Here is a 17,044-nt window from a genome sequence, read left to right on the forward strand (position 1 = left end):
TGGACATAATTATGCACTAAATATGACATCAGTGTGGACATAATTATACACTGAATATGACAGTGTGGATATAGTTATGCACAAAATATGACATCAGTGTGGACGTCATTATGCACTGAATATGACATCAGTGTGGACATGATTATACACTGAATATGACAGTGTGGATATAGTTATGCACTAAATATGACATCAGTGTGGACATGATTATACACTGAATATGACAGTGTGGATATAGTTATGCACTAAATATGACATCAGTGTGGACATCCTGATGCACTAAATATGACATCAGTTTGGATATAATTATGCACTAAATATGACATCAGTGTTGACATAATTATGCACTGAATATGACATTAGTGTGGACATAATTATGCACTGAATATGACATCAGTGTGGACATAATTATGCACTGAATATGACATCAGTGTGGACATAATTATGCACTAAATTTGGCATCAGTGTGGACATAATTATGCACTGAACATGACATCAGTGTGGACATAATTATGCACTGAATATGACATCAGTATGGACGTAATTATGCACTGAATATGACATCAGTGTGGATATAATTATGCAGTGAATATGACATAAATATGGATACAATTTTGCACTGAATATGACATCATTGTGGATATAATTTTGCACTGAATATGACATCAGTGTGGATATAATTATGCACTGAATATGACATCAGTGTGGACATAATTATGCACTAAATATGACATCAGCATGGATATAATTATGCACTGAATTTGACTGTGGATATAATTATGCACTAAATATGACATCAATGTGGACATAATTATGCACTAAATATGACATCAGTGTGGACATAATTATGCACTAAATATGACATCAGTGTGGATATAATTATGCACTGAATTTGACTGTGGATATAATTATGCACTAAATATGATATCAGTGTGGACATAATTATGCACTAAATATGACATCAGTGTTGACATAATTATGCACTGAATATGACATCAGTGTGGATATAATTATGCACTGAATATGACAGTGTGGACATAATTACGCAGTGTATATGACATTTTGGATATAACTATGCACTAAATATGACATCAGTGTGGACATAATTATGCCTAAATATGACATCAGTGTGGATATAATTATGCACTAAATATGACATCACAAAAGCAGAGATACTAAATATGAAAACACAAAAGTGTGGATACCACTATACATGAAATATGACCACAACAGGGTGGATACACTAAGCTAAAAGTGTGGATGTAATTAAACACTAAATGTGACATCACAAAAGTGAGGGTATAATTAAGCATTATATATGAATCACAAATGTGAGGACAATCAATGCAGTAAATGTGACATCACAAAAGTGAGGATATAATTAAGCATTATATGTGAATCACAAATGTGAGGACAATCTATGCACCTAATATGATATCACAAAAGAGAGGATATAATTAAGGATTATATATGAATCACAAATGTGAGGACAATCAATGCAGTAAATGTGACATCAAAAAAGTGAGGATATAATTAAGCATTATATATGAATCGCAAACGTGAGGACAATCAATGCAGTAAATGTGACATCAAAAAAGTGAGGATATAATTAAGCATTATATATGAATTGCAAATGTGAGGACAATCAATGCAGTAAATGTGACATCACAAAAGTGAGGATATAATTAAGCACTAGATATGAATCACAAATGTGAGGACAATCAATACAGTAAATGTGACATCACAAAAGTGAGGATATAATTAAGCATTATATATGAATCACAAATGTGAGGACAATCTATGCACTTAATATGATATCATCAAAGTGTGGATGCACATTGCATAATGTGCATATGAATAGTATCATATATGCTTACAAACAGCTGAGGAAAATTTGTCAAAAGTTATAAATAAACCCTCAATTTATTTAGAGCTTTAATGACCATGCTGAATCCATTATTTAATGGTATTTTACATTAACTGTCCAATAAATATATAAAATCTGTTGAGAAAGACTATCCTTGGAAATTTGGCTTTTATACAGATAGATGGTCTCTACAGACATGTACATATGTATTTATTTATAGTATAAATAGGATCTACTGCATGATACCTTTAGAGAAAGGTGGTTGTAATATCCAGGTGGTAGCTGGAATAGATTTGACTATATACAAAATAGATCTCACTTTTCTAAGTCATTTATAACTTTGAACAGTTATTAAAAATGGTTAATACTGACACGAAACATTTATAAAATCTTAACAGCTGTGCAGCTAAGTGTAAATCTGAAATTAAGGTCAGTTGTAAGCTGTGATATTCTATTTTGCTTTCATTATCAACAGCAAGTGATGTTGATTTCCAGATAAAAATTGTTGCATTAAGTATATTATTCACTAGTTCTCCTTTCTTGATCACATTAATGTTAGGGATTTAAGCCTGCTACATTCCAAATCAGTTTTGTCTAGCTCAATTAAACAAAGGGCATTAATTCTTGACCATTATCTAACCTTGCCACCAACAGTTTTGCTAGTTTTTAAGCTTTGCTTTAATACAACATCATCATTTGAAATCCTTCCTATTAATCCAAAGCCAAATTTGTGTTAAATTCAAACCATCCATACAGAATTTTGAATTTATTTGGATTAATATTCATTCCTAAACAGGTGGTAAATACTATTTTTTGAATTTTGTCAGTATTTTCTGAAATCTTTACACTTTCTCAGACTTGCCACTTTTTAGACTGCATGGTGCATCACACTGTCATTGATGCGTGCTTTTGTTCAGCTTCATGCACACTGACTAATCTTCACTGTCTTGCAGTTTCATTGAACATGTTGGGAAAGTGTAATAAATGCAACACGTTCATGGCAAAAAAGATGTGCATGAGTCTTCCCTTGTGTGTGCAAAATGTATTTTGTCAGTACTATGTAGTGTGTGCTCTTTATGAGAGTGCAAAGAATATGGTTTGGCAAAAGTCAACCAAGGGAAGGAGAGTTATGATGACACAAATTTAAAATTTCTACAAGTGATTATGACACATTGGGATAGTACACACTCATTTTTCAGTGGCCCAGGTGGCATAAGTCCTCCCACAACCCTAAGCATGGCCTCTGACCTGTAAGTCTGGGCACATGGGGTTTGTAATGAATTGAACCAGATCTGTCCTTTACTGCCATATTGACATTCAAAGCCATCCATGGTCATCCAGCCAGCTGAGTTTGCCATCCAGCCATGTCATTCAGGGGATCTTACTTAAACATCCATCCATGTCACCAGGCCTGCAGTTTCATCTTAGACACTTATGGATATTTTAAAGCGAGATTTTGTATTCTAACATCTCTATGGCTACATGCAATTACAATTACATGGACCATTATGTTAGATCCATCCATCTAACCTGGTGTTCAGCTTCATCTCTCTTCAGTCTCTCCACAGTTGTAAAGATGGACTTGGATTTTATTTATCCAAACTCCTACTCTTTCTTTATATCCCCTTATAATGGATGTACCATCAGATCTGGAGAAGTATGAAATTCTTCAGCAGGAGGTACAGGTGCTCATTGATAAAATGGCATAGAGATTGTACAAAAACCACACACTGGGTTCTATTCATGGCTGTTCCATACCAAAAAAGGTAGACGGCAAGTTGACACCTATCATACACTTTGGTTGCCTCTGTTAATTCTTCTGCCGAGGTTCAAGATAGAAGCGGTGAGTAATCTATGTCTCTCCATCAAAAGGGACAAGTATGCCATCAGTCCCGATGTGACAGATTCTTTCTGTTCACCTGGCATCGTGAAAGTTTCATTTGTTTGCTTACTGCTCATTTACCAATTTTGAGACCTTCTATTGAGTCTAAGTATCAATTCCTAGATCTTTGCTAAATGATGCATTGCATTCTCACCCAGTTCTGGTCAACTGCCTCTATGGCAACAACGGCATATATTGACGATCTCCTCCGAAAAATATGCTAAGTTCTATTCTTGTCAAAGTCAAAAGCGATCTCTTGTCCCATCTGAATCTTCTTGGTTTTCTCATGAATCCTGAAAAATCCAACCTTCACCCATCCCAGTGTTTTATCCACAGTTGGCTCATGGCAAGAATTCTTGTAAAAAAGCCCCAGCTAGAAGTGATGGTATGTGCACATGCCAGGACATATGGATGTGGAGCCACTTAAGATATGGTCAGCAGTAAATGAGGACTGGGGAAACTGCCTTTCTGCGACAAGTCAGTCCTGATAATGTTAAATCACCCAACGTATGCGTGCTGGTTTGACAGTTTCTGCATCAGTGCTGCCAATACAAGAGATCAACATACAAACACATTCATAGCAGATTCAGTATCCTGGCCAACATTCTGTTGTGAAAGGGTCAGGTTCTCTATATAGACTGGTCCCTTCATATATCAGATTTGTGCACTTTGGGGGGTGTCCAATGATCGACCTCTTGAAACAAGATGGAACCACAAAAGGGCCAATAGGAGAGCAGGTTATCATTCACGTAGAGAATCCAATCTTCCCTTGAAGGATACATGAGGTGTAAGTAGGATGATCAGCATTCTCTACTCTATTTATTCTCCTGATGTTAATGTGACTGGGAAACGTATTTGAATAAGAATGCAACTTTTACAGTAAATTATGTTTCGCTGAGAATACTATCTGATCGTATTACCCAAAAACCCTCTGAATGACCTCACCATGCAAGCATCCATGTTGTATTGTTCAGCTCAAAAAAAAAAAGCAACACTTGGTTTGGTAATGCTAGGTAAATGGCAAGAGTTATTGCCCTCTGTCAATTTGAGATAGAAAAGACAAATTTTTTCATCTTTTCATTGGGGCTGGATTCAAGAGGTAGCTGGCTTATAACTCTAATGTTAATGTTATTGGGTAAGTATTCTCAGGGAATCTTTTTATATAACAATTTACTTCTAAATTGTAGGTTACTGAAGAAGCAGAAATAACCCAGTTCTGTCTGCAGTACTGCTATGGCTCAGTGAAGCATATGACAGATGCCAGTGTCACATTCCACACAGCTTATGTCGGACCACATAACTCATGCCTAGTGAAACATCTACGAACCAATACTTCCTATACACTTAGGGTGAGAGGTCGCAGTGATGCAGATAGTGACTGGAGTCCTTGGAGTGTACCAAGAGTTGCTATGACAACCATTCCTCATTATAGTAAGTAATTTTAAAACAAACAAAAATATTTCAATTAAAATTTTTATTTGGACCACAGATTTGTGTAAAATGTTAATTTTAATCTTACAAACTGTGATAAAATAATCTGTTTATCTTGATTTTGTTTTCTTGCCAAAATGTATGTCATGGGGAAAAAAATATCCTACCTGCACATTTTTTTTATTTGGGTCATTAGCTTTGTCTCACACTTTCTGCATAGTCAAATGTAACTACTGAAGTACAGGACAACTATTGCTCTACCCCCATTATCGGCACCCACCCTTTGATATAAACCATGTCAGTATGTACAGACTTGCTGTATCTAAACCATTCTTTCTTCCATGGTCCGAGGCAACCGTTCTGGGTGGGTTTCAGTGTTCCTACTCCATAGCAAGGGTGTGGGGGGGCATTATATGTACATTCTTGATTAAGCTTATGCATTTAGTCCATGACCACACAGGGTGTGTACATCTTGTATACGTACGTTTATACCTGGAATCAAAAAAATTTGTAAGGGGATGCATCTTGATGAGTACTAAATTTACATCACAAAAGTAGGTAGCCATGACCTATATTGCATACTTCACTGACCTAAGTTATGTTTTGTGTTTTATTTTTCAAGCAGAGTGACCCAACTTAGGTTAAGTTTAGTGTGTATCTCATGACCACATAGTTTTTTGAATGTCCTGCATCCTATCAAGAATGATGAAACTTGGCACGGGAATGCATATTTGCTTTTTACTTCACACTCTGCCAAAGATGGTTATTTATCCAATTTTGCTTAACAAAGATTGCTTAAATTTTGTTTTAAGTTATTTCTCAAGTACTGTTGATGCTACTTGAACTACATGATTATATGCGTCTCTGCGTGTGACCTTCCATTCACTTTCAGCTGGCTTAGCTCATTTAAGTTTGTCCATTTAGCTTATGACTATACATATTACAAATTGAGGGCTCTCTGACCTGTATTGCATGCTTCAGTGTCATGAAATTTAATGTTTGAAGTTCATTTATTGGATGCTTTGTTTATTTGATTTGGTGCATCTCTCTTTGGACTTCACCCTTGAAACCAAAGAAGGTCAGTGTGACCTGTATTTTATGATTTACTAAGATTGTTGTGTTTCTCTGGTGAATTTTGCATGCTGTATAGATCCAAAATGACCAGTGCATTTTGGAACCATGAGCTGTTTGTTTAGATGCCAGCTTTCTGTATTACTAGGAGTATATTTTGTGTTTTAATGAGTAATATTAGAAGAGTAGGCTGCTTGCATGTCATGTGATGTTCAGATGTAATGGCCAGTGACGGTAATGATTGATGCATGCACTATGTTTGTAACAGTGCTAATGATGCCTGTCACTCCAAGGTTACTGAAAGCTTGTGATTTCTATCAGTGAAATCTGGCTTCTATTGGACAGTGATAAAAGCTTTTAAAATAAACTTTGTGAACAATGATTTGAACAGCAACAGAAAACTACTGTAATTCACTACACCAGTTTTAATGCATTTCATGGTCGCTGCAGTCCACAAACTTAATGACCCACCAGGTGAAACATTAGAGCCTATTCCCTAAACAACCAATTTAATCACCCACCAGGTGAAACATTGGGGCCCCGAGTGGTCTAAAGCGCTCACCATTCTGGATCACTGCCATCTCACCTCTGTCTGCGTGGGTTTGAGTCTCAGGCTCGGCTAATGTGAGTAAGTGAGAAAGCCTGCCAGTAGCTTCTCGTGGGTCAGTGGTTCTTCCCTGGGTTTTCCAGGTTCTTTCTTTACCAGTTATACTGGCCACCTTGTATAGCCTATCTCGTGTGTGTGATTTGGATTTTTAATGTAACTTTAACAATTTTTCAGTCATGTCGCTATGATATTTGTAGTGTGGCAGTTTATAGTGATGTCTAGCACTGGTGCATCATGCCGCAGACATATAGCATGATGTCCCACCCAGTCACATTATCCTGACACCAGGCTGACTAGTCCTAACACTAACCTCATAATGCTGAGCACCTAGCGAGACAGCTGTTGGTACCATTTTTGTAAGTCTTTGGTATGACTTGGCTGGGGTTCGAACCCACAACCTCCCGCTTCCAAGGCAGACTATCTAACCACTAGGCCACCAGAACGGTACTTTCATCCAGAAAATTTAAAACAAAAATCTGAGATTGTTGAGGTATAGTTTGATGTTGCAGTAATGCAACATTTACATCAGGTATATCAAGGGAAGAGATAATCTGATTGCAGATGCACTTTCATAATTATAGAAGTATTATATTGCTTTATTATGTATCATTCATAAGACATCATCCTGTGTAAATTATTTGCGTATTCGATTAATATGTAAAAGAAAGCTTTATTGTATAAATCTTTTTTTATGAGGGGAGGTGTTATGTATATCTCTGTTGTGTATTTAACTTTTGTCCATGATTGTAGATTGTAAAGGTCACTGTAAATAACATAGCTTCTAGAATGAATATTGTTACCTGCTCCAGCTATTTATGGTTAATGAACATAAATAGATACCTTTCTGTTGGAAACAAATTCATGACTTTAGGCCTTTTCACAAGACCTTCATCAGATGAATGAAGTCTGGACTGGAGTCTCATGACTGCCAGTATGTTGATCATTGGACAGAATCCTTCTGAACACTGGTGGAAGTTCCAAAGTACATTTTGGTGTTTCCTGAAGAGAAATGGTGAATGGATGTGCAGCTAAAGGAGAAAGGAAAGACGTTGTAACTGTCCTGTTACCATATATTAGTCAACTGTGCGAGAAATAAAAAAAATCTTCCAAAAACATATAGCTAATGTGATCCACAGACCCTTTAACGCCATCGGTTCAATTGGTGTACATCCAAAATATCAAATACCTTTGAATAAGAAGTTCTTAGTCATCTATCAACTCCAGTGAAATAATTGCGGAAAAAAAAGATTTACATTGGCGAAACCACTAGAAACCTTGAGAGTTAAAGAACATTTATACACCAACAAAAAATCCCTGACGGCATTTGGTAAACATTGCAAACAATCAGGGAACACTGTTTCTTGGGATAACATCAGAGTACTCAGTAGAGAAAATGATATCCAGAGGAGGAAAATAAGGAAATTATTTAAATCATGGAGGGGAGAGCCAGTGTTGAAACATGATTCTGTTTTGGAACTTATGCCAGTGTATAGAAGGATTATGTCACATGGTGAACATATTGGTGATCATGTGACTTTAGTCTAGACTTCATACCTTTGTTGAAAGCCTTGTGATTGAGGTAGAAAGCTAAGGAGTCATCAATTTGTTTGCTTCAGAAAGGTATCTATTCTTACTATATTACATGGCTAATCTTTGTCCATAATTGTAGATTATACTTTAAATAATATCTTTGAAAAAATATTTGATCAGAGTTTTTAGTTGTGTTCAGTTATAATTTTGGAGGAATCTTTTATTTAAATTATCCATTGGACCTACAGATTACTCCTTGACTTTTTGGACGAAAACACTACATGTACTTTGGGATTATTATGAATTCATGTAAAGACATTCTGGATTGTATTATTGGGATACATCAAGGCTATTGGTAACTGGGGGTGATTCAAAACTATTGTTGCATCAGCACATTCAGGACTTGGAATTCATTTGAAATATTCTATACTTTTGGACTTGCGATGGAACATTTATGATTTTTGGGATTTGATTCACAATACTGCAAGTTCCTTTTAATTTTCACTTTGTATTCTAGGCAAATAAATTATTTGTTGAATTTTAAAAAAACGTGTTGGGTCTGCTTTTTCTGTGATTTAATTTAAGACAATAGAGTTGTAACAGGTGTCTGATTGGTCCTGAATATAATAATAGTAATAATAATAATAATAATAATAAAGACTTTATTTAGGGAAGGTAACTCAGTTAGTTACAGAACTAATCTACCATGAGGTCTTCTATCTGTTATGTACAATGTATACAGTATATACAACATGATGTGAAGAATCTGGCTTAACACTAAATAATTGAGTAATTTTAAAATTCAAATTAACAAGCCTGGAACACATTCACAGGCATCTGTGAAAACATAAACATATATAAAAATTAAAATATCATCTTGCATTGAAAAATTCAACTATCAAAATGATGCAAAATGACAGAAAATCAGGTGGTAATTTTTGTACTAGAACTGTTAAATTTTCTGAAGATTTCATTCACTTAAGACATTGATTATGAAAAGGAGAAATGCTAGGAGCCTGCCTTATGTCACTGAGAATATTGTTCCATACCAGTGGACCAGTATATTGAAAACTTATTTTAAACAATTCCTTCTTTGGCCTTGGTATAATGTAATTTTTACTTCTTACAGACCTTAAATTTGGAGTGCCATCAGCATCTCTTTTGGTGAAAGACATTGCCTAGATAGACAGGAATGGCTTCTCTGGATACTTTATACATCAATTGGCCATTCTAAGAAATATTCATTCATGTATTGTTAAAACCTTTATATTATTCATTGCATCCTGAAAAATGTCTATACATTGATCTAGATTTAAATGGCAAGCCCTCTTTTGGAGTCTTAAAAGTGTTGCTATGTTTGAATTAGAGGTTTTACCCCAAATTACGTTACAGTAGTCCAGATATGGCTGAATATAACTTTTATAAAAGATGACCCTATACTGAAGAGGAATGATGTTTGATTTTCCTCAGTAGCCAAAGATAAGAATTAACCTTTTTTGAAACATATTTAATGTGAATAGACCAGGTAAGATTGTTATCAACGAATACACCAAGATTTCTATCTTGAGAGGTCATATTTGTCTCACATTGTCGAATAGTACCTGGAGTTTGTCGCTATCTAGCTTTGCTCATTTTTGTTGTGTTGAAAATAGAAGGGCTTTCATTTTTTTTCTGTATTTATGATCATACTGTTTTCCTTGCACCATACTTGAAGTCTGTTGAGAACATCTTGTAAGTTATTTTCAAGTACCATTTTGGTTTTGCCCATCTCAGACAGTGTAGTATCATCTGCATAGACGTTAGTGAAAGAAATTGAAGTTCCAATCTTAAGAGGTAAATCGTTGATAAATAGAATGAATAACAGAGGTCCAAGGATAGAGCCCAATTAAAAATTTTACTTTCAGAAAGTTGATCATTTAAAGATGCTTTTTGCACTCCATCGGTTAAGTAAGAAGTAAACTAGTTTCACTGCATTGATAGATTTTTAGTTTTTCAAGAAACATTTCATGGTCTACAAGATCAATAGCTTTATAAAAATCAACCATAATAGTGCCTACCATTTCTCCTTGATCTAATGCTTTCAGCCATTTATCAATCAAAGATACAAGTGCAGTTTCACAGGAGTGATTCTTTTGAAAACCAGACTGATTATCAGGTCACAATAAAATCATAAGTGTTCAAATAGTTGAGAAAAGAATCATGTACATGTTTTTCTAGTAATTTGGAGAGACAAGGAAGGATAGAGATGGGTCTGTAGTTATTTACATCATCTTTTGTTCCTGCTTTATGCAATGGTATAACCTTAGCAATTTTGCATGTTTGTGGAAATTTATTAGACCTAATACTTTCATTGCAAATGAAAGCTATACTCTCTACAATTGCAGGTGCATCTACCTTTAGTAGGTTTGGTCCAATCATATTAAGTCCTGTAGTTTATAATCATCCATTTTTTAAAATATATTTCAACACAGATTCTGGACTCATTTCAGGAATTTCATACTATATATTGTTTGGTAGATTTTTAAGCACAAAAATGTTTGAGTTCCAGATGATCAGATGAAGTTCTCGATTCAGCAATTTAAACAAAAATTTGAACAAAAAAGTTGTTAAAAATATTTGAGTTATCAGTTGGATTATCAGTATAAATGCCCTCATGATTGAGGGACAAAATTTCAGTTTTACTCTTACATTTGCCTGCACCAAACCCTGTAAACACTTTCCAGATAGCTTTCGGGTTTTTGGTTTTCATCCAGCACTTTGTGGTGTGCTTGTTTGGCTTGATGTATCATTTTATTAACTTTATTCCTCCAAACTCTATATTCAGTTTAATTTCCTACTGATTTTAGTTGGTCTCTTTGCTTTATTGCTTCTAAAATTACTGGGGAGATCTAGCCTGGCTGGTGGTCTTTCTTTATCCTGTGTGTTTTTAATGGGGCATGTTTGTTCACTATACTGATGAACAGATCTGCCCAAGTATTTAAAACATCATCAATATCTTCAAAGATTTGGACTGTATTCCATGGAATCTGTTTCAGATCTTCTATGAATTTAACAGTATCAAAGTTTTGGAAAGATCTATAAGTAATGGCTTTATGGATATTATTTTTTGTTGATTTGCCATTGACTTTATGTGTTAGATAAATTGCAATATGGTCACTTATACCAATCTTTGGAACCATTACTTCCAAAACATTTTCTTTTGTATTGGTATAAATATGATTTATAAGTGTTTTAAAGGGTATAAATGATGCCAATCTGAATTTCAATTTGGCCAACATGAAAATCCTGTTATCACGTATTTTACAGAATTTATGGTCATTTCAAGATAGTAATTTCACCAAAGGACTTATGATTTCTGGTTGGTTCACATGGGTTTGAGTGAAAAAGCTTTCCAATAGCTCCTGGTAGGTCAGTTGTTCTTCTTGGGTTCTTCCCAGGTTCTTCATCCACCAAAAATACTGGCTACCATGTATATCCTGTCATGTGCTGAAAATGGTGTTAAACCCCACAAAACAAAACAAAACAAAACCATACCTTTATTCTAGTCACAGTAATTCATTTTCAAACTTAATGCAATACACCCACATGTAAGAAAATCAAACAAATTATTATACATGAGCATGATGTTTTTAGCGCATTTTTTGGGATGCCACATGTAATGAATGTTAGTGACTGTCATTTAGATGTTTTCAAGTCATCCTCATGTTCTGTTTTTCTTTTTCAAACATGATCACTTCCTAAAAGTGATATTTTTTTCTGTTACTCAATATTTTTGGTACTTTGGAATAATAAGAAATTTGTTCAACAAATATAAAATATTAGTATCAGCCAACCTTTTTCATTATGAGAAATGGAATATATCATTAGCACCCAACCTAATTCATTACAACAAAGGTAATATATCATTAGTGCCCAACCTAATTCATTACAACAAAGGTAATATATCATTAGCACCCAACCTAATTCATTCCAACAAAGATAATATATCATTAGTGCCCAACCTAATTCATTCCAGCAAAGGTATTATATCATTAGTGCCCAACCTAATTCATTCCAACAAAGGTAATATATCATTAGTGCCCAACCTAATTCATTCCAACAAAGATAATATATCATTAGTGCCCAACCTAATTCATTCCAGCAAAGGTATTATATCATTAGTGCCCAACCTAATTCATTCCAACAAAGGTAATATATCATTAGTGCCCAACCTAATTCATTCCAACAAAGATAATATATCATTAGTGCCCAACCTAATTCATTCCAACAAAGGTAATATATCATTAGTACCCAACCTAATTCATTCCAACAAAGGTAATATATCATTAGCACCCAATGGTAATATATCATTAGTGCCCAACCTAATTCATTCCAACAACGGTAATATATGATGCCATTTTTCCTTACACAGAATGGAGTAGTAATACAGAGGGCTATAGTTGTAGTAATGAAAACAAGACAGCCACCAGGACATCAGAAGGAATCAGTCAGGTTCTTTACTCAGATGGACCCATTTACTCTACTGGTCAGCCAATCGCCTTCCGAGTGATGGATACTGGGGAGAAATCACCAATGGACAGTATTGGACTTACCCTAACCAGTAATGTCACAGATACTCTAAAGAGACCAGAGGCAGTGTGTGTAACAATGGATGGTAATTAATATGAGCTTTTTATTCATTCTTTCTTTCTTTCTTTCTTTCTTTCTTTCTTTCTCTCACTATCCTTTATAAAAAAAAATTCACAGAATCACAAATAATAATGGCTTTGTACAGGAGCCATGTCTCTGTTCAGTACTGGTTAAAAACTATGATAGGTCATGCACACCTAGGGAAGTGTTAATGGTCACCTGCTTGTTATGTCAGCATCACTTAGTCCTATCGCTTTGTGCTCTAGAAATGCCCTTTGTAAGGCAGTCAAATGCTGTCAGTGGTCACCATTATAAGTGGTCCCCAAAACGTATTGAAATTTTACTTGAAACTTGTGGCTTTAGTACTTGTTCATTAAACCAAGTAAAACATTGAGAGCCTAACCTGGTTTATTGAACAGCTTAAAATGTACTAATTTCCTGTGAAACCCTAATAAATAAAACTATTTTCCTTTATGTTTTAAAATACTGCATTTACTTTATCTAATTCCTGCATTCTTTCTATCAGTTATATATCAGGTCTCAAGTTAGATGACCTTTGTATAAAGGTCACCAGTCTGTAAAAGTTGTATTTGTCAAATACTACACAGGCTTAACTAAATTCTTTCTGGATTATTAAAGATTTATGTATTTGTATGTGCACTTCAGTTTCAATATCTACTTCAGAAACTTCAAAACACAGCTGCTTAGATCATCTATAGGGTACCACAAACTGAGCATCCACCACACTCCTGTTCTGTACCCACCACTGGTTCTTGATTCACTTCAGATTCAAAACACAAAATCTGTATTCCAGTCTATTCCAAAACACCTCTCTGATCTATCTGACCTCACCCATGTGTACACCATTTTAGATACATATGTTCTTCTTCTGACACTTGTATTTTCATTATTGCCACTGTCAAAAACAAGTCCTGCAGACAGTATTATTTGTGTACCAGGACACAGTTAGCTGGAATGAATTGCATGTCAAATATAGACACCATGACAATGTGATCTCATTCTAGAGTGCTCTTAAACCTCACCGATTTTGACTTAAAGAACAAACTTGAGTTTTCACAATGTTTCCTTGCAGCTTGCATGCTTTAAGGGAAGAATGGAAGTTACATTGCAAGATTGTTCCTGCTTTAAGGGAGGAATGAAATAATTATACCAAAAGATTGTTCATGTTTTCAGGGCAGAATAAACAGCTACATTTTAAGTTTTCCCATGATTCACCATTCTTTCAGGGCAGAATGAAACTGTTACATCTAAAAAGTGCTCATGCTTTCAAGGCAGAATGATGTTGTTGTTGTTGTTGTTGTGGGGTTTAATGCCATTTTTCAGTACACGATAGGCTATGTATGGCGGCCAGTATTAATGGTGGAGGAAGAACCCCGGGAAGAACCACCGACCCACGAGAAGCTACTGGCAAGCTTTCTCACATACCCACATTGGTCAAATCCTAGACTCAAACCCACGCAGACAGAGGTGAGATGGAAGTGATCTGTAACGGAAAGCGCTTTAGACCACTCGGCCACTCAGGGCCCCCAAAGCAGAATGAAACTGCTACATTTAAATAATGCCCATGCTTTCAGGGCAGAATGAAACATTTTTGTAAAAAGATTATCCATGTTCTAAATATCTGTACTTTTCTTTCATCTGTGACAGTAGAATATCACCTGTATTTGTTGTTTACATTATTTATATTGCTGATCATTACCTTGACAAACTCTTGTCTGGGTCATAGATAGTGCTGAAAATTAACATTTATTTGATAGATTTAGTAAACCCTCAAAGCACCTCTAATGTCTTAGTTGTCCCCTGTACTTTTGAAAAAAGTGGAGAACATATTTTTTGCATTTCCATCCATCCGTCTGTATGGAGATGCAGTGGTTCATGGTTAAGGCACTGCACTCATAATCAGAAGGTTGCTAGTTTAATTCCTACCATTAGATCAGTCTGAAATGTATACAGTGATGTGTTCATGGGAAAGACACTTGCCTCTGCTTGCCTCAGTTCTGTATAACCTTTAATATACAGCAAAACACAATACAAACTCGCTATCTATTCATCCGTCCAACCATCATGCTTTCTTTTCTGCTTTTTAACTTTTACACTGTTTGAGAGTAAAGAATAAAATTTGGTGTGTCATAAGGAGTGGAGCTATTTTCAAAGTTAGGGTCATCCTCTATCACACTTTCTGTCACGTAACTTAAGAAAGAATTGTTTGAGATGGAGAGATGAAACTTGGTATACACATACATCGTTAGAACGTGTGTTGTCCATCATGACAGAGTCCTTTCTTCAGTGCTGTTGTCAAAGATTATTATTTGGGATTTTTGTCACATTTTCCGTTCCACTCTATAGCTTTAGAACAACTTGAGATAAAGGGATGAAATTGGTATATTTACATTTCATCGTGAGATGGTATATTACAAACCATATCATGAGATGGTGTGTTTCATGCCCTATCATGAGATGGTATGTAGCATACCTTATTGCAGGTGATGGTGTGTTGCATACCTTATTGCAGGTGATGGTGTGTTTCATGCCCTATCATGAGATGGTATGTTGCATACCTTATTGCAGGTGATGGTATGTAGCATACCTTATTGCAGGTGATGGTGTGTTGCATACCTTATTGCAGGTGATAGTGTGTTTCATGCCCTATCATGAGATGGGATGTTGCATACCTTATTGCAGGTGATGGTGTGTAGCATACCTTATTGCAGGTGATGGTGTGTTGCATACCTTATTGCAGGTGATAGTGTGTTTCATGCCCTATCATGAGATGGGATGTTGCATACCTTATTGCAGGTGATGGTATGTAGCATACCTTATTGCAGGTGATGGTGTGTTGCATACCTTATTGCAGGTGATAGTGTGTTTCATGCCCTATCATGAGATGGTATGTTGCATACCTTATTGCAGGTGATGGTATGTTGCATACCTTATTGCAGGTGCTATCATCAAGGACATAGTCCTAGATTAATATTTTAAGTTTTTGGTCACACCTGCTCTTCCAGTCTATAACGTTAGAGCAGTTTGAGAAAAAAAGAGATAACATTTTTAGGTTTGTCATAGCTGTATCTGGGATGTTGTCTTAAGGTCAATATCACAGGTCAGTATTTTTCCTCCCATGTTCCATTCCACTCTATAACTTTAGATTCATTTAAATGAGGGGATGACATTTTTTCACCTCTCTTATTTGTGGTGCTTTATGGTCAAGCTCTTGGGTAAATATCTTATGTTTTCCATCACACCGTCCTTTCTGTTCTTTAACATCAGAGTCATGCAGGACTTGGGAAATGAAACTTGGTATACTCCTGCATCATCATTACAAGGTAAATCATGTATAACTTACAGGATTTTATCGTCATTATCATGGTGATACATTAATATATGTGTTTTGAAGTTTTGCGACACAATTTTGTTTGGCTGTATAAGTTTAAAGATATTTTAGATTAAGTGATAAAAGCTTGGAACCCTTACATATCACTAGAAGTTGTGTTGCATACCTTGCTTAGTCTCCAGTCTTCAAGGTCAAAGTCATTTATCAGTTTTTTAAGCCATTTGTTTTCCAGAACATTGTATTGTGACACAGGTCAAGTGATATATGTATAAAGAGAGGTTTGATAAACAATTATTCAGTCATGTTTCATATCAATCTTTGGGAATCTATGATCAGGGTTTGCCCTTATGTTCTGATATAATTTGAGAGGATTTATTTTTTTAAATTATTCATTGGAATTACAAATGCTTTTAGACTTTTTTGGACCAAAACACTTGATTTCGGATTACTGAGAACTTCAAAAATATTCTGGATTGTATCATTGTGTTACATGAGGACATTCAAGTCTGTTGGAATTCATTTAGAGCATTCTTTGCTTTTGGATTTGTGATTGGACATTTAGGATTATTTGGGATTTAATTCACAATGCTGTAAGTGTCTCTTAAATTTTCACTTTGTAACTTGTTGGTTTTGCATCTTTCTGTTACATGTAGTTTAAGACCTAGAGTTTTCAAA

General features: G+C 35.3%; 1 protein-coding gene across 1 annotated transcript in view; it reads left to right on the forward strand.

Moving 5' to 3' along the window:
• Positions 1 to 17,044, forward strand: part of LOC149806272 (cytokine receptor-like factor 3) — a 63,473-nt gene that overhangs the window by 35,078 nt on the left and 11,351 nt on the right. The window contains exons 6-7 of the mRNA XM_089951222.1: positions 4,937 to 5,180; positions 12,800 to 13,042. Of these exons, the coding sequence (XP_089807348.1) occupies positions 4,937 to 5,180; positions 12,800 to 13,042 (487 nt within the window). The remainder of the gene's footprint in view (positions 1 to 4,936; positions 5,181 to 12,799; positions 13,043 to 17,044) is intronic.

This window comes from Sinohyriopsis cumingii, chromosome 2 (assembly GCF_028554795.1).
Source record: "Sinohyriopsis cumingii isolate HCF-2022 chromosome 2, ASM2855479v2, whole genome shotgun sequence".
In the NCBI taxonomy this organism is placed as follows: domain Eukaryota; kingdom Metazoa; phylum Mollusca; class Bivalvia; order Unionida; family Unionidae; genus Sinohyriopsis; species Sinohyriopsis cumingii.